Here is a 20,060-nt window from a genome sequence, read left to right as displayed (position 1 = left end):
GATTTGTTTATCTCGAGCTAGTGAGGTTAAGTTGGTAGCACTAAGGTTTAGGCCCGTCAAGATGGCAGCACTGCGGATGACAGGTGACGAATTTGCTGCTACTGCGATAAAGAGGGCAGCACAGTGCTCTGTGGTTTAAAGATGGCGGATGATAGCTGTCAAAAAAGCACGTGGCTGTCAAAAAGCACGTGGCTTTGTTTACCACACGCTAGTTAGGTTAAGTTGGCACTACTGAGGTTTAGGCCCGTCAAGATGGCAGTACTGAGGTTAGCGATGCGTTGTTGTCTGTCAAAAAGCACGTGGCTGTCAAACAACACGTGGCTTTGTTTACCTCGCGCTAGTTAGGTTAAGTTGGTACTACTGAGGTTTAGGCCCGTCAAGATGGCAGCAGTGAGGTTAGCGATGCGTTGTTGTTGATGACAGCTGTCAAAAAGCACGTGGCTTTGTTTACAAATTCAAATCTCGCGCCAAAATTCAAATTTCCCGCCAAAATTCAAATTTCCCGCCAGAATTCAATTTTCCCGCGGGAGGAGGCCGCAGAATTGTCCAATTATACTACTAATACCACATTATTTTGTTTTCCAACGGGTGAAGCATGCACAAGTTGAATAAATACAAAAATATTATGACTGCTATTTTGTAATAGTTAATTATTGTAAAATAAGAATGAATTGTTGTCTGAACTATACATCTGAGATATATATTCATGCCAAGTTTCAGTTCACCGAGCGAATTGTCCGTGTGGTCGGGAGCGCGCGGCTGTGAGCTTGCATCGTGGAGATAGTAGTTCGAATCCCACTGTCGGCAGCCCTCAACCTGGTTTTTCGTATTTTACAATTCTTCTAGCAGGCAAGGTGCTGTTCCTGTGCCGGCCGGTGTGACACCTGTGTTGATATTACTAGAGGTAGGTAGGTCAAGTTACAGAACATGGCTCATTTCCGGCACCACTCATGGCAGCTTTCCATTGCCCAACGTCCAGCTCGTTCGTCACTAAAAACTCTTCTTTATCGTAGCAGCTCATCGTCTTCTTTCAGAATGGTAACAAACTTTATATTTTTCGTCACCAGAAAACGGGCGCTCATTCAGTATCTTCGCTATTTTGTAAGCATTTAGTTAAATCCAGTTGTACTCATGTGCGCTAGCTGGCGATAGGACTACTACCACAGCGAACTCCATCCCTTTGTTTCTAAATATTAAAACAGAAAACTTTTTTCTTACTAACCCTTGTATATTGGTCACACTAAGTGGCCTGAACTAACTTGCATTTCTCTTGTGTTTGTGCAGCCAGGAGCCGTTGGTGAGTGTTGCGGACGAGTCACAGCCTGGAAGTAGCCACTCGCCCAGTGACGACAAGTTCTGGGTACCACCCAACCTCCAGCGCCAGGCCAGTGTGGATACCTCAGGAGGTTCGCTTGCTATCTTCATATTCCGCCTTAACTCTCAATAATTGACATAGTAGAGTGTCAAACTCTGGACGTATGTAACAGGTAAAGAATCATCATTATGAATTTGTGTGCTCAGTGGGATGGTCGAGGTCATCACCGTAGTACTTTCAGCTACCCCACCATTACGTACAAGAGCAAAATGGCACGCGTTCATAAATCACGCATAATCGAAATATTCCGGAAGTAAATAAACATAAATAGTTGTTTCTAGTTCAATTTTCTCAACAAATCACCCAGGAACAAGTGTGGTAGAAGACATTCTCGGTTATAGCACGCCAATATCACAAATTCTTTACAGAATTTTATCACAAACGAAAAATATCCAGATAGGCTTAGTGACAGAATGTGCTGTAGGTACCGAGATAGTTGCATTTTTGGTCGATATTGGTACTTCAGTGGTCCTTCATGACACAGATGATGATGCTTGTTGTTTAAAGGTGTCTAACAGCTAGGTAATCGTCCACCAAACGTATGAGGCGCAACGAAATATAATGACAAGTTGAAAGTCCAAAAGTCATCCACCGGACAAAATTCAAAACGTGACGATGAAGAATGAATGGATGAATATGAATTTAAAATAAGTAGCGCATCATGCTCACAATATTGAAAATTAAAAATAATTCCAAAATATTAATCCACTGACTAGAATTCAAAATAAGAGAAAATGAACAATGGTTATAAACTTAAAATAATCACTGAATTCGATGATGATGCTCGTTGTCTAAAGGGCGTAAAATCCAAGTTAATCAGCCCCTAATGGTACGAAATTATGTGAAATGTAATGACAATTTAAAAGTTCAAAATCATCGACTGACCACAATTCAAAACGCGACGATGAAGAATGAATGGATGAATATGAATTTAAAACAATCAGTGGATCCCACCGCAATGCCAGGAACTATCTTAAAACAATAGCATTACTGACCAAGCGAACACAATCCTGAATCGATGATGCTTGTTGTCTACGGCCCCCCATACTGATACTTATCGCCAGTAAAGTAGAACCATGGTACACTGAAGAAAATGGAAATTGCAACACTCAGAAGGAGTGGTGCTACAATGCTGCAATTGCACATACAGGACGAGTGTTTGGTTGTGATTTGATGATTACACTTTCAGGTCCCTCTGACCGCAAGTTTAGACAACAATCAATACAGCATGTGCCCACCACGAGCTACAATACATTGATGAATTCGTCGAGGCATGGAGACAATAAGGCCCTGGATAGCTTGCTGGGGAATTGTGGCCCATGCATGCTGCACTGCACGGGTCAGTTGTTCCAGAGTTGTGGGTGGCTGAGGACGGTTGGCCAGTTGTGCACCCCTCATGTCCCACACATGCTCAATAGGACTGGGGGATCTGGCGGGCCATTCTAAGGTTGAGATGTCGTGGAGAGCTTCTCTGGTGATACGTGCAGTGTGAACCCGGCCATTGTCCTGCTGAAACATCCCATTAGCAATGTTCGCCATCATAGGGACAACCACTGGATTGAGTACCCTATCAACGTACTATCGAGCAGTCATAGTGCCCTCAACAAGCACTAATTGTGATTTCACATTAAAGCCAATAGCTCCCCAGACCATAATGCTTGGTGTTGGCCCTGTGTGCCTCTCGACAATAAGATCTGGACGGACCCTCTCCCCGGTACGTCGGCGCACACGATTCCGGCGATCACTGCGGGCAAGACAGAAGCGCGATTCATCACTAAAGACGACCCTATGCCATTCGTCGACCCACGTCGATCTTTCTCGACACCAGGCCAGCCTTACACGTCGCTGTTGTGGGGTCAATGGAACACCTTCTGCAGGGACACGGGCTCGTAAGCCAGCTTCACGCAGGCAATTACCAACTGTTTGTTGTGTAACGTGGGGTGCCACAGCTGCTCGAATTTGTGCTGCTGTTGCATGGGGTTCCATCCGGGCCATCCGAATGATGCGGCGATCCTCTCTCACAGTTGTCCGTCGCACTGGGCCTGTGCCAGGTCTACTGGTGTGGGTACCTTCATTTGACCACTGCTGCCATACACATTGTACCGTAGATGCCTGTCGGCCGACACGTGCAGCGACAGTCCAGCCTCACACAGCCCAATGAATCCGAGCCCTCAAAAACGGCGACAGTTGTTGATAGCGTGCTCTTCTCTGTCGTCGAGACATGATTGACGGGGAACAATTCACTGCACAGACTGCAAGTCAACTACGCTACACCAGAGTCCGTATACTGGAGTTGATTCCCCCGCGAGCAATCACATGGGGAGACCTGCAGCAACAATCCAATGGGTCTGAAACTTTGATCGTTTACATACCTACATGGCATCGTTCCATATCTTGAAAATCAACACAAACGACCAATGCCTTCATGGTGTTGCAATTTCCATTTTCTAAAGTGTATTTGTCATACTGTGGTACTACTCATACAGGTAACGCAGGCCTATGTCTCCCACATTATGGCGCCACTCCTAGGCAACACAAACAAATGGTATTTCCTCACATAGTGCCTACTAATCACAGGGACTCGTACTATCCCGTGGTGTTCTTCACATATGTACAATAGTCACAGGCAACGCCCAGACCCGTAGTGTACCTCCCTCTGCTGCTACTAATCACAAACCTGTTGTGTACCTAACATAGTGGTACTACTCGCAAGTAAAGGCGACCCATTGTGTTATCCGCGTGATGGTACTATTTAAAACTAATTTCATGATTCTAATACAACCTTCAGTTGGTCGCCCCTTTTAGTCACCTCTTACGACAGGCAGCGATTACTGTGGGTGTATTCGCCTGCGTCCCACACCCACAGGAGGTACACCGAGAGAAAAGAGAAGAAACAAGAAGGAATCCGTCACTTCGAAAAATGAAGTAACGGACGAAGAAAGGCAAGTGCCACGAAGGGCGTGAAATTGAAAGACTCCCTAGGCCTCGAATGGTCTAATACCGTCGGGGTCGGAAAAGAACAAGAGTAGACCAAGGGAGGTCGGACAGGATACATGAAAGTAAGGAGCCTGGCACAAGCAAGTGGAAGCAATGCCGGGACTCAGCTAAGGGCTCCGTCGTCGCCAACCCACGCTCCCAAGTTGAGAGCTTCTGGGGGCCCTTTTAGTCGCCTCTTACGACATGCAGGGGATACTGTGTGTGTATTCTGCAACTGCGTCCCCCACCCACAGGGGTCTAATGGTACGAGATGGACACATGATATGATAATTAAAACTTTATAATGTATCCACTAACTAATGATGAACAACAAGTGGATCTAATTCGCTATACCTTATTTTCGGTAAAATAACAGATGATAGATTATAGTAGAATAAGAAATTGCCTTAAAATGCAATAATATATCATGCGAATTAATATTTTAAACACACATTAAAATATGCAAACACAAACTAAAACAGAGTCAAATGTAGTGAACGACAATATAAAGACTAATGTGGAACACTACATTTATATACGATAAAACAAACCACTATCCCTCATAAAACGGATGACGAGGTCTGCTGACCGGTCGTTATCTCGTAGGTTGAAGGAAATGGCACTCAGGAGTTTTAGACTACGGCCCAGATCGGGCAGGTCCACGCACTCGGTAACGATGTCCACCACGGAAAGATGATCGCGCAAGTACACACCGGAGGGGGTTCTCCCTTCAGAAAGTAGGTGTGCGTTACTATACAGTGGCCGATCCGAAGATGGCATAATACCACTGCTTCTCTCCGAGAAGCCCGAAGCGAAGTCTTCCATACTTTCGTAGTTCCTTTTATCGGTCTCAGCATATCTGGGAGAGGGGTGGCCTGCCTCTCCATCTCCCAATGGAACATAACCAAGTGTCTCTGTTGAGAGCGATCGTCACTGTAAAGCAACGGGGGCAATGTAACAGCCTTATCTGCTAACTCGTTTCCCTCTACACCCATGTGGCTTGGGAGCCAGATAAAAGTAATTCAGGTGCCGGCATCCGAATACCCAGCCAGCAGGTACCGGATCCGCTCCACCAGAGGGTTCCGAGAGAAACAAGTATCTATAGAGTGTAGCGCGCTCAAGGATTCGGTACACAGCAGAAACTGCTGGCGCTCATCGGACAGTGCGTACCGCAGAGCCTCCCAGATACGATAGAGCTCTGCTGCGTACACACTACAGACTTTCGGTAGAGGAAAAAGAAACCGGTTATTGTCAACAATGAACGCACAACCTACTCTAGCTTCTACCTTCGAACCATCCGCGAAAACAACGATCGAATCGGGATACCGGCCAACAACGGACAGGAAAAGTCTCCGATAAATGGAAGAGTCCATGTTCTCCTCGGGCCGGTGTGCAAGTCTACAATGATTTCAGGTCGTCGTATTATCCAAAGAGGCACCCTACTTACTTGGTCGGCTGACAAGACAAGGAACCGAAGGTGCATAACAAGCGAGTTCCAACCGGCTGCGGCGCTCGGGGTTAAGCAGCGTACAGTCGACGGTTTCCATTGTGGAATACGCAGGGATAGCTTGGGTGAAGTGGCATCTGTAGCAAATTTGCAGCATAGGAGAGAAGCATTTGCTGGTGTCTCAGGCGTAACGGCGGTACACCAGATTCAGCGAGCAGGCTAGCAATCGGGCTGCTGTTGCCAACCTATCTCGGCTGTGGTGAATGCTATTCAGTTTGGCTAGAATGCTTTGCCTTGATGATGCACCTGCTGCACTGCCGTAGTCTAAACTAGATAAAATATGTGCCCTATAAAAAAGTAAGAGCACCGTGCGGTCTACCTACGATATAAAGCCGCTTAGAACCTCCAAGCTTCCTAACGCATTTCGCGTTTAAGTCCTGCACGCGTGGCTTCCACGAACAATTTGCTATCGATAAGGAGCCCAAGAATCTGTAAGTGTCAACTACGGCAAGAGATAGATAGATGTCTTTATTGTTGTAGTTACGGCCATTGGGCCTTACCTTACACCAAACCAATTAGTATACATTACAGTCATAAGTAATACTAACGTAATTGATACTAGAAAAAACAAAATGTAAACACAATCAAAATGTAACTGACATAAAATTCCACCACAGTGAGACATACATACAACAGCAATAATAATAATAGTAATGATATTAACAATAATAATAGTAATGATGATAACAACAATGTAATGATACTGTAGTAGCACGATCACTGAAAGGCCAGAAATGCACAGGTCACTCGCATCCTACTGTACCTCTTAACGCTCTTTTAAATGACACTGTCCTTGGTATTCCTTTGACGTCGTCCGGTAAACGATTCCATTCTCGTGCGGCAAACACTGAGAATGAGCTGCGGCAGTTCGATGGTGAGGGATGATGACCAGGTTGGATGTTTGAGCCCTTGTACGTCTGTCATGAACATTTGAGAAGTAATGGAAACGCGAAGAAAGTTAAGATGTAGTAAGAACTCGATAGAGGAGAGACAAAGTGTGATGGTTACGCCGACCACTCTAGTTTTAGGAAAGATGGTCATATCTCACTGATGTGTTTTGAGCGCGATCACGATACAAGAGCTTCTTTATTTGAAATATGTTTATAGCGGAGATTATCCGTGGAGCAGAAAGAAGGCGCGGTCTAACTACAATATCAAGAATTGAATTAAAATTGTAAAAAGTTTTTTTCTTTTAGAACTTCAAATTTAACTTTTCACTGAATGAACATAACAATGAAACATCAGGTACAATGACAATTTCAAAAATTGGAAAAGCAAGATTCAGACCTTGACAGTTCTGGGCTACAAGCCCCTAGGTTACAAATTTATAATTGAAAGCGGTATTATTGAGTTAAGGGCAGAAATCCCCTAATTCAAGAGCACTTGCTCCCTAAATTACAATATCTAGCCTTCCAGAGGCACTCGTCATTATTATATTACAAAACGTTGAAAAGAGCTAACAGACTCTCACTTTCCACCATCCTACTCAAGGCAACATTACATGAAAATCGTACAATCTCTGGCCAATCAAGGCACAATATAACATTTGAAATCGTTTTATACAGGGGTATCTAGTACCCAACCTACAGGGCTTTTGCGAAAAGAACAGGTTAAATAAACGGCCCGAACACAACCAGAACGGAGGCGAAAACAGCGCTCCAGATAATGAAATATAAAATCCTACAGGGCACTAGGCCGATGAAACAGGGGCTATTCCCAAACTACTGAGGTGGCTCGCATGGAAATCACATTAACACATTACAGGAAGGAAACAGTTACGAAAACGTAGTCACCTCAAACCAAGATGAAGGGGACCTCGAGAGGGTAACTCACTCTTGATCCCCGATTTACAGTTAAAGACTTTATGAAATTTTACATTAGCCGAAAGAAAATTTACATTTTAGAAAGGTATAAAGCTGCGGAGATAGCTACAGAAAAGAGAATTTATGTGGCCATTACCTTGTAGATGTTCCGCTGACCGAAGACGGAGGCGCCTCCTGCCTTAACATACACTTAGAAAGACGGCGATCAATTGACAAGGAAACTAGAAAAGCCGCAACTTATATGCTCTCAGGGAAGGTTCGAGAGAATTCAGGACTAATCCAGACACGCCCTCTCAATTTTTATTGGCTGACACAAAGTGAACAAGAAATACGGAATTTGTTGAAAAATAATTACAAAAATTCCTGATTGGCTAGATTCAAAACTGGCGGAAAGAAAAAGAAGTGTCGCCAACCCAAAAATAAATGAACATAGATTCAGTTATGAAAACGCACAAATACGAAACTTCTTTAAGTTATAAGTTCTTTCACCTTGCACCAGAGTGCATGATCAGAGGTTTTGGTAGTGTCTGATGTGGAAAAATGTCAAAACTTCTTGATGTATACCAGAACAAAACAAGGAGAAATTCAATCAATTTAGGAAACTTCACAATAACAAAATTACTTAGCATTTTAGTAGTGACGTATTCCGATTAAAGTTCCAAATTTTTGTGTTATCAGTTTCACTATTTGATCGATAGAGGAGTTTATTAAGGCGCTGATTTTGAATGAGCGGAGTAGAGGTGTACCTCCCGGTACAATTTATGTAAAGAATGTAAAGCTGTGTAAACTTTTTGACAGATATGTAAGGCATGTGCAGACCAAGTCATGCGTTCGTCCATGATAACAGCGAGATTATTCATTGTGATACAAAAGGAATTGGAACATCCTGAAGGATTACTCATGGCAACGGACGTTTAGTTATACTTGTCATTTGACTTTGATGTCCAAGAAGGATACAGGCCGTGCGCAGCAGACCAATCACTAACAGCGTGTAAGTCAAAGATTAGTAAGTCGATATTTTCCTGAAGGTCTCGCGCTGTAGAGTCTGTGTAGAGTTGAAGATCGTCAGCGTATATATGGTATTTGCAGTGTCTTAAATTCGATGATATGTCATTCAAAAAGACGACCAAGTACAGAGCCTTGAGGGACTCCTCTGTTCACGTGGCGCCACGAGGAAACGATTCCATTATTACTGTTACCGTGTTTTGGTGGTAGTTATGCATGAAAGAAGGTGCTGGGTGGTGAATAGGTCTCAAGCTACTAAAGTGAAATTAATTTTAAAATTTAACAAGGTTATATTTTCTTTTCAAAATTAGGTAACAACAAATAGAACAGGTACTTAGTAGCCGAAACACGATTGAAAAATACATTTACATAGGTTCCCCATTTGGGGCTTCAAAAGTCAGAAACATAATTCTTGAGCAATGAGCCCAACCTTACAATGAACACCATACAACAAAGGGGCCGAAAACCCCCAAACATGCCAGAAACATTTGCTTCCAATTACGCCCAAAAGCCTCCTTGAGGCAGAGACACAATTTTCAATAAAGGGCAACTTCCCCTTAAAATACAAGCCTATCATAGGCCACTCCGAACTCCACTTTTAAGCTGTACTCCAAGGACGTATACACAGGGGTAAAGTACCCAACCTACTGAGGTCTGTTAAATGACAAGAAAGTTAATACATGACCTCTAAAATACAATTTGAGAGGAGGCGAATTCGCACTCCTAATACACTTTGCTTAAGACCTACTTGGCACTAGGCCATTAATACAAGGGCTAATCCCATACTACAGAGGTGACTTAATAAAAATTTACATTACATTACGGAAGAATTGGTTGAGAAAAATAAGTTCACCTCAAGACGATGTGATTGGGAGCTCGAGAGGGTTAAGCACTCTCTATCCCGATATGTCGTTTGAAAGATAGAATAGATACCAGTAGTTTTTACATTTTAAAGGAAAGTTACATGGTGGAAGGCCTAGAACCCGCCCCGAAAGTTAAACTGCTGAGCTAGCAAAGAAAGAATTTATTAATCGGCCATTACCTGGTGTTGAACGGCTGGAGAAGAAAGAGGCGCTTCCCGCCCCCTGCTGTGTACTTAATACACTGAAAGATGGAACAGAAGTGGCCCGGAGACCCGAAAATCAGCAGTTTATATCCTCTCGCGGAAGGTTCTAGGCGTTAGGGGAATGAAAACACCCTCCCACAAACACTTTATTGGGTAGGACACAGCAACATATTCAAGTTGGGGGAAGATACACCAGATTGGTCAGAAATTAATAGAAGAAATTCGGGATTGGATACATTCATAACAAGGGGAAGAAAGGGGTAAATATTGCCAACTTAAACAATGACAGAAAGAAATTTAACAAAGAACAAACTCTTGAAATTAAATTTTCTCCAAAAAAAATAGTTCTTTGACTCCGCACTAGGTTGCACTATTGTAGATCTTCAGTAGTGTCCTCTAGAAGAGAAAGTTCACACTTCTTACTTCAAGCGAAACAAAAGCACATCAAAAGTGACACAGTTCTAAAACTCCAAAATTTACAGGTAGTGACATCTTCCAAGAAGGTAGAAAATTAATACCGTCAATAAAGTTCAGACTTCCTCCAGCAGAGGAGTTTTAACTGGCGCGCATTTAAATTAGCGGCGTGGAGGTGTACCACCCGGTACAGACCTCCCCCCCCCCAAAAGTTCCTCCAAGGGGTAACACAGAAGAACATAAACATTTGTTTGAAAATAAGGTCCAAGTTTTGATGTTGATATTAAAATAAATTGCAGAAGTATTTGAGAAATTTCTTAATTCAGTTCCAAAATTTTGTTGTAATTGGTAACGTAAAGTATTTATGTTTGTAGAAGGCGAATTTCTGAAGATAATCTTTTAAAAGGTGAAGAAAAATTTTGCAATGTCCACCAAATTTGTTGTTGAATTCCCAAGTGTAGTCGTCTCTTATAGTGACTGTCCATGTAGTTGATGTAGGCTAAGTTGGATGGCCAGACCGGCCGTTGCAGCTTGCGTCCAAAGGGAACCGCTCGGACCCCTCAAGTACCCTGAGATACCGCTCGCCCGCACTATGAGGGGAGCAGAGGTGTTGAAGCACGCCGCGCCCGCGGTGAACATATACAGGCTGCGGGCAAGTAGCAGGTCGTGCGCCGCACATCAGCCTAGGCCGGGAGGAGAGCTCCGGCTCGCCGTGCACATGTCGTCCTCGCTGGGGCCGAGGGGGCCCGTCCTCGAACCCAGCCGCGGCACAGCGCCGCGCGGCTGCGGGGGCACTGCCGCCTAGGCAGAATTGTGTTGGACCATCATCTTCTTTGAGGGCACAGGCATTATGGAGAGGTTGAGGGGCCAGCGGCGTGTAGATATCCATGGCATTTAATATTATGAAGCCACAGTGTGTGTTGGAGCAGGAGACGGGAGCGTGGTAATGGCCGTGGCAAGGACAGGATGGCAGTTTAACAATCGGGGAGGTTTACAAGAAATGCTTACATATAAAATAAAATATAATAGAAGGAGCAGAATGCCTTAAGAGTGGAATTCAAAAAAAATATATATATAACCATCATATTCCTATCAAATTATATGAAGCAAGTTGACACAAAATTTACACCGGTTTCACCTGGGACAGGTGAACCCTAAATATCCTCTCGGTGGCTGGATTGCTTACTAACAATGTAACCGGTGTGAGAAAATCGAGAATGATGCATGGCCCATGAAATCTGGGGGCAAGCTTGCCCGCGGGAACAAAATTTTTGACCATAACCTGGTCACCTACCTTCAAAGGGGTGGGTCTCCGTCCACGATCATACCGTTCCCTAACCTTTTCATGAGACACTTTAAGATTGGCTTTAGCCTTCTTCCAGAGATCTTTAATGTTATCCGGATCTATTGTCTCGGGTAGAATGTCATTCAGAGACCAGAGGTTAGAGAGCGGCGAGTTGGGAACAAACTTGAACATCAAAGAAGCTGGAGTAAACTTGTGAGATTCATGAACCGCCGAATTCAAAGCAAAAGCTATCCAATGCAGGGACGTGTCCCACCTGGAATGATCTTCATGATGATAGGCAATAAGTGCGGACCTGAGATTACGGTTAACCCGTTCAGCCAGAGATGGTTGAGGGTAATAAGCAGAAGTAGTTACATGAGAGATTGATAAGTCAAAACAGAATTTACGAAATAAATTAGATGTAAAAGCCTTAGCATTATCAGATACAATATATTGACACGGACCAAAAGAAGCAAAAATAGAATTTAAGCAGGTAATGGTAGACTGAGCGGTAGCCAGCTTAGTCGGAAATAACCAAGAAAATCTGGTAAAACCATCTACGCACACAAAGATGAACTTGTTAGCATTACCCTTTGGCTGGGGGAAGGGTCCTACATAATCGATATACAGGCGTTCCATGGGGCGCGACGCTTGATGCGAAGACAAAAGGCCTACCTTGGTGGACATGGTGGGTTTACTGAGCAAACAAGATTTACAAGCTTTTACAAGTTCACGGATTTCACCGTCCATACCTTCCCAGATGAACATTTCACGAATCTTTTCACGAGTTTTAAAGATACCCAGATGCCCTCCTAGTGGGGTCTCATGATAATACTTGAAGATCATAGGTACCAGAACAGCTGGAACGACAACTTTCATCATCTTGTCATGCCTCGAAGGGCAACATAAAACACCATTCCTCAGAACATAAGGGACAACATGTTCCCCAGAAAAAAGGGTTTCCATTATCGGAGCCAGCGTCGGATCTTCACGTTGGTATTTCTCGATATCCCTAAAAAGCATGGGAGCATCTGTTAGGATGGCATTAACCTCAGATAGCATGGACTCGGGAGGTGATGAACTGTCGACCTGTTCATGGTTCTCAACGTCGTCTGAAAACATACGGCTGAGTCCATCAGCGACAACATTTTCGGTACCTCGGATATGCCTGACATTGAATTGGAAGGCAGAAATACGGATGGCCCAACGGGCTATACGACCAGTACGACGCGGCCTACCTAAGACCCAGCTTAATGCTTGATTATCTGTCTCCAGGTCGAATTTGACGTGTTCCAGATAGAGACGGAACTTTTCTAAGGCGAATAAGACTGCCAAACCTTCGAGCTCATAGATGGAATACTTGGCTTCTTGAGCCGACAATGTCCTAGACGCATAGGCGATGGGTCGCCTCCCTAGTTCAGTCTCTTGAAGAAGGACTGCAGCTACTGCTGACGACGATGCGTCGGTTTGGACAATGAATTTCTTCGAGAAATCAGGCATAGCAAGGACAGGGGCATTACAAAGCGCTAATTTAAGATCTTCAAAAGCGGCTTGTTGAGAAGGTCCCCACTCGAATTTGATGCCTTTCCTACGAAGGAGGTTTAAGGGCGCCGCTCTATTAGCAAAGTTAGGAATGAACTTTCTGAAGAAATTCACCATACCAATAAACCTGGCGATGCCTTTAATGTCCTTGGTAGGTTTAAAATCACGGATGGCCTGTGTTCTAGAATGATCGACTGCTACCCCATCGGGTGACACAATATGCCCTAGGAATGACATAGAGGGCTTAGCAAAGGCAACCTTGGACAACTTAACAGTTAACCCAGCCTTACGAAGGCGATCGAGAACTTCTCGCAGATGATCTAGATGTTCTTCAAAAGTCTCTGAAAATACGACGACATCATCTAAGTAGTGATATAAGTACTCGAATTTGATGTCGGAGAAGACCCTATCTAGTAGCCTAGTGAGCACAGCTGCCCCCGTGGGGAGCCCGAAAGGCACGCGGTTGTATTCGTATAAATTCCAGTCCGTGGCAAACGCTGTAAGGTGTTTAGACTCTTCGGCAAGGGGAATTTGGTTATAGGCCTGATTCAAGTCCAAGATAGTGAAGAACTTGGCCTTACGAAACCATGAAAAGCAAGAATGAAGGTCGGGAAGGGGCACAGATTGCAACACCACCTTCCGATTGAGAGCCCTGTAATCAATGACAGGCCTGAAGCCTCCTTGGGGTTTCGGGACTAGAAAAATAGGCGATGAATACGCCGACTTAGAGGGCCTAATAATACCATCCTTCAACATCTGATCGATAATTTCTTTCAGAGCCTTCATTTTAGGTGGAGATAGCCTATAAGGTGGAAAACGGACAGGAATCGAATCCGTGACCTCAATTTTGTATTCAATAAGGTCAGTAACACCAAGAGTATCAGAGAACACCTCTGGAAATGACTGACATAATTTACGAATACTATCAGCCTGCTCCTCAGGTAGATGTCTAAGGTCTAACAACATCTCATCCTGGGTAGGCGAAATAGATGAACATGACACAGAATTACACTTTAACAAGGGAATTTTACAATTGGACGCAAATTTGAATGTGCACGACTTACTCTGAAGATCGAGCACAAGACCAGTGTGAGAAATAAAGTCCGCTCCCAGTATGATGGGGCAAGACAGGTGCTTAGCCACAAACAATTTAATTTTCCATGTAAATTTAAAAATACGAATTTTGACCAGTACGGAACCTAGAATTTCTAATGGAGATGAATTAGCCGAAACATATTGAAGAGGAGATGAGACGTAGTCAGGTAGTTTACAAACAGGTTTCAATTTAGAATACCATTCAGCCGAAATAATCGAACAAACACTGCCTGAATCTAAGAGAGCTGTTATAGGCTCGTTATTTAACTCAATCTTAAGAAAAGGAACAGGTGCGGGGGTATCCGCCGCAATCCTAAGACACGCTTTGGGGCATTCAAAAGATGTATTCGAAGACTTATCGTTCCCTGAATTCTCGACCTTTTTGCCAGGGGCTGAGCCTTGGGAAGCAGAATTAGTTGACTCAGCCGCAGCCACTAGTCACTTTTGATTGTTGTTGGAAGTTACACCAGAAGTTGAGCAGGAGGGGGTGCTATTCGAATTGGGACAATTCTTTGCGATATGTGAGAAAGCCCCACATTTAAAACAGCCTTGTGATGAACCCGCTCCATTATTTGCCCTACTAGACTTGATCAGAGGACACTTATTGCGCAGATGGTCAGGCGACCCGCAAGCATAACATTTACGAGGGGTGACTGATCGGCGAGGTGGAGGACGAGTATTACTAATGGAAGGCGGGGGTTCTCTCGCGACACGCAAAGAATCGGCGTATCTAACTCCTTCCGCTGAGACGGCCAATGCTTCAAGTTTCGAGAAAGTTTGCGGGCACGCCGCGAAACACAAATATGACCTATAGGGAGGTGAAATTCCCTCTACAATAGCCTGTACAATCTGATCTTCAGGAAAATGAAGGGCAAACACCCTAGTATAAAACTTAATGTCCTGTATGAAATCAGCCAAGTTTTCATCCAAGCGCTGTACACGATAATAGTACTTCTGAATAAGGGAGGACCTGGCCCTAGCAGGGATGAAGTTAGCTAGCAAATGGGCATGGAAATCCTCAATAGATGATTGCTCGGCAATGGCTCTTACGATTTTATCAGAGAGAATACCAATAGCATACGGATAGATTATTTGCAAGATTTGACATGGAGAAAGAGAAAAAACAAGGGCATGATCCTGAAATTCCACTAGAAATCTTAAAAATGAAATTACATCACTGGTGGTATTAACGGAAAACTTAGAGATACCTCTGAGCAACATTGCCAATGGATGAGGCAAGCTGCTAAACCCGGGTGACATAGTTGGTAAAGGCTTCAATGGCAAAGAAGTTAATTCAGAACGGATGTTACTCAATGATGCGCGACGTTCAGATTCGTTGTCCAATGGGGCAGAGATAGTTTGAGCAGCGATGGTTTTCCTATTAACTTCTCCCTTGGGAGGCGCTTCCTCACTACCAGTATTCACTATGGTGGGTTGATCAGATTTGGGAGGAACTTCCCCAGTTAACAATTGAGTGACTTTACTAGATAATTCGGAAATATTTTCCAGGAGCGTACTAGCTTCCTTCCTCTGAACGTCATTCAGTTTTAGAGACAACAGATCGTTAACCCTATTCGAAAAATGATATAGCCTGCCTTGCACACGCTTAATTTGATTGGGAGAAGGATCATTTTCATCAAAAAAACTAACTACAGAAGCTAGCTCAGTAATATTCTCGACGATCGTGGAAAGAGAGTCATCAATTTCTTTCTCTCCCAAATTGGGGATGGAAATGGGCAAATCTAGGGACTCTCTAAGCTTGTTAGTGTCTACTGCAACCGTGCCTCCAGATTGCACATTTCTGATAGTTAATTCATAGATCAACTCCTCTTTGCGCAAATAATTAAGATGGAGAACATCGCGAGGGCCTGGCATGATGACAGAACAATTTTGAAAAAGTCGAAAAATTCCAGCAACTGGGAAAATAGTTAGAGTTCGGAACAAACAATATTTAGCCGTCAAAAGGGGCTAAATTGAGACCCATTCAACCACGCTCTGCTACCACTTGTTACCGTGTTTTGGTGGTAGTTATGCATGAAAGAAGGTGCTGGGTGGTGAATAGGTCTCAAGCTACTAAAGTGAAATTAATTTTAAAATTTAACAAGGTTATATTTTCTTTTCAAAATTAGGTAACAACAAATAGAACAGGTACTTAGTAGCCGAAACACGATTGAAAAATACATTTACATAGGTTCCCCATTTGGGGCTTCAAAAGTCAGAAACATAATTCTTGAGCAATGAGCCCAACCTTACAATGAACACCATACAACAAAGGGGCCGAAAACCCCCAAACATGCCAGAAACATTTGCTTCCAATTACGCCCAAAAGCCTCCTTGAGGCAGAGACACAATTTTCAATAAAGGGCAACTTCCCCTTAAAATACAAGCCTATCATAGGCCACTCCGAACTCCACTTTTAAGCTGTCCTCCAAGGACGTATACACAGGGGTAAAATACCCAACCTACTGAGGTCTGTTAAATGACAAGAAAGTTAATACATGACCTCTAAAATACAATTTGAGAGGAGACGAATTCGCACTCCTAATACACTTTGCTTAAGACCTACTTGGCACTAGGCCATTAATACAAGGGCTAATCCCATACTACAGAGGTGACTTAATAAAAATTTACATTACATTACGGAAGAATTGGTTGAGAAAAATAAGTTCACCTCAAGACGATGTGATTGGGAGCTCGAGAGGGTTAAGCACTCTCTATCCCGATATGTCGTTTGAAAGATAGAATAGATACCAGTAGTTTTTACATTTTAAAGGAAAGTTACATGGTGGAAGGCCTAGAACCCGCCCCGAAAGTTAAACTGCTGAGCTAGCAAAGAAAGAATTTATTAATCGGCCATTACCTGGTGTTGAACGGCTGGAGAAGAAAGAGGCGCTTCCCGCCCCCTGCTGTGTACTTAATACACTGAAAGATGGAACAGAAGTGGCCCGGAGACCCGAAAATCAGCAGTTTATATCCTCTCGCGGAAGGTTCTAGGTGTTAGGGGAATGAAAACACCCTCCCACAAACACTTTATTGGGTAGGACACAGCAACATATTCAAGTTGGGGGAAGATACACCAGATTGGTCAGAAATTAATAGAAGAAATTCGGGATTGGATACATTCATAACAAGGGGAAGAAAGGGGTAAATATTGCCAACTTAAACAATGACCGAAAGAAATTTAACAAAGAACAAACTCTTGAAATTAAATTTTCTCCAAAAAAAATAGTTCTTTGACTCCGCACTAGGTTGCACTATTGTAGATCTTCAGTAGTGTCCTCTAGAAGAGAAAGTTCACACTTCTTACTTCAAGCGAAACAAAAGCACATCAAAAGTGACACAGTTCTAAAACTCCAAAATTTACAGGTAGTGACATCTTCCAAGAAGGTAGAAAATTAATACCGTCAATAAAGTTCAGACTTCCTCCAGCAGAGGAGTTTTAACTGGCGCGCATTTAAATTAGCGGCGTGGAGGTGTACCACCCAGTACAATTACCTTTCACACATTGTTGACGTCCGTGGAGATGAGAATGCATCCAAGCAATCGTACTCTGAGAAAAATGTAGAGCCTTCAGTTTTACAAGTAAAATGTCGATGTCTACGCTGTCGAAAGTTTTACTGTAATCGAATAGTACTAGAACTGTGAATCGTCCTCTGTCTATTGCTTGTCTAACGTCCTCAGTCACTTCAAGTAAGGCTGTAGTTTTACTTATCCTTGTCGGAAACCGGACTGGAGAGGATTAAGGAGATTGTGCGTTCGAAGGTACTCAAATATTTGTGTATGGAATACATATTCTCGGCAGTGGCGGTTCGTGCATGAAGGGCTTTTGGGCGCCGCCCCGCTGCCTTTACTAAAACACCTACCTAACATAATTTCACTCCGTAGCTGATTATATAAAGAGATAGACAAATGTAGCAAAGTCTAACTTACGGTAGTGTGTTATTCACTTATTCAATGTTTTCTTTATTGTTTCGGCTGTAGACGTTTCGCTTTTTTATTTTCAAAGACATGGCAAAGGCTGTCTGACCGTGGCATCCGTTCAGCAAGCACGATGTTTTCTCTTTAGTCCAGCACAATGTTTTCTCTTTAGTCATTAGGCGGTCGGGTGCTGGCAGGAGAGCCCTCAGTAAGTTCCTAGAGTTTAACCAGGGTGAGGGGTGCGGAAGGAGCCTTGGAAGACGATATGGGCTTGTCAGGGGAAGGAAGAGTGCAGGCGGGGTCCGGCAGAGCCCGTAGCAAAACCACTTTACAATGTACCTAAGCCTTTTCCCATTTGTCTTACGTTAACTGTTGTTAGAGGTTTATTCCAAAACTGTTTACAAAACAATGGATTCAATTAGACTGACTATTTAAACAATTCAGTTCTAAAAATAAGCTAAAATAAAGATTTAAAATCTAATCATAAGGTGACGGCACTATTTGTACGTTGGGCACATTGCTTTGAGATTTGAGGAAGCCGAAATGAACTCGGGCGTGCATTGTTATCGTGAATGTCATTGTCGTTTGTGATCAGTGAAACAGGAGTAGCCGTGATTGCAGTAGCTGTTAGCCGGCTAATGTGTGCAGTGTAGTGTTGCTGTGCAAGTGTTCAGTAGATAAAACTACGGCACCATAATAGTTTAAACAACATTGTCAATTCTACCTTCAGTTTTAAGTGTCGTGTCAATATCTTCATTCGTGTGTTTAGTACTTACCTGCCCATTTGAAAACTAAATGTTACAGTCTTAATTTAGGAAGACAAGGAAGATGATTTCTGTAAATAGTATTTTAAGTAGTGACGGGAATTTAAGTTTTGAACGTAGGATAGAATTAAAGAAATTAGGGCCTCCTCAACCGAATTAAAATATTGCACAAGAACAGAAGACTTACAAGAACAAAAATGCATATACTAGGAAATTCAGTCCGTCACTTTATAAGCAGACTGACTGGCTGTGCGGATGTGGGATAAGGAATGCGTTCTTCTGTTACTCTTGTTTAGCAATGAATGTCGTTGACGCTCCATGGACATCAGTCGGGGTATCAGACATAAAACACCTAGGTGAAAAAGTGAAAAAGCATAAAATGAGCGAGAAACGTATAAATGCTGGTATTGAATTTGCTATGCCTGGTAGAGTAGATATTCGATGCCAATTAGACAGACTTAAAATTAAACAATCAAATGAACAGGTTTAGAAGAATCGGTACATTCTTAGTAAATTAATTGATGCTATTTAGTTCTGTGGGAAGTTTGAACTAGCGCTCAGGGGCCACGATGAGACATACACGCCTGATAACCCAGGTATTTTTCGAGGTTTAGTCAATTTAATGTCAGAGCTAGACAGCACACTGAAAGAACATATCGAAAGAGCAAATAACAGAGTATATGTTGGGTTATCTAATACCATACAAAACAAGCTTCTGAATTCAATCTATGCCGTGTGCCATCAAATGATTTCGGAAGAAATCTCTCAAACCAATTTTGTGGGAATTCTAGTTGATGAAACCACCGATTGTTCCACCTTACCTCAACTGGTTTTTGTTGTACGGTACGAGGTGGGTAACAAAATAAATGAAAGATTCATAAGTTTTGTGTTGCCTGATAATCACTCAGCAGAAGGCATTACCTCTGCGCTCTGCAATATTCCAGGAGTTGGAAAAACTTAAGCTGGACCAAACTCCGGACAAAGTCATTGCGCAGACGTACGACGGCCATTCAGTAATGAGTGGAAGGCAGACTGGCGTTCAAGCAAGGGTCAAGGTCGTTTACAAAAACGCTCATTTTGTGCACTGCTACGCGCATCAATTAAATTTAATTGATGAGCGATGTGCTACTCAGAATAAGCAGGCCAGGATCTTTTTTAGTAATTTAGAAGGGTTTTCATCATTTTTTCAAAATCTGCGAAACGAACTGCTGTTTTGGACGAAGTTGTAAAATGGCGCATCCCAAGAAATGCCGCCACAAGGTGGAACTTCAAGGCACGATGTGTAAGTAC

The 20,060-nt window shown here is 43.2% G+C and overlaps 1 protein-coding gene across 1 annotated transcript in view; it reads left to right on the top strand.

Annotated features, from left to right (window-relative positions):
• Sytalpha (Synaptotagmin alpha) overlaps positions 1 to 20,060 on the top strand; it is a 652,840-nt gene that overhangs the window by 306,388 nt on the left and 326,392 nt on the right. The window contains exon 3 of the mRNA XM_067146141.2: positions 1,285 to 1,406. Coding sequence (XP_067002242.2) covers positions 1,285 to 1,406 — 122 coding nt within the window. The remainder of the gene's footprint in view (positions 1 to 1,284; positions 1,407 to 20,060) is intronic.

This window comes from Anabrus simplex, chromosome 4, assembly GCF_040414725.1.
Source record: "Anabrus simplex isolate iqAnaSimp1 chromosome 4, ASM4041472v1, whole genome shotgun sequence".
Lineage (NCBI taxonomy): Eukaryota > Metazoa > Arthropoda > Insecta > Orthoptera > Tettigoniidae > Anabrus > Anabrus simplex.
Note: the sequence above shows the minus strand (reverse complement) of the source record. Positions and strands in the feature narration are given on the sequence as shown.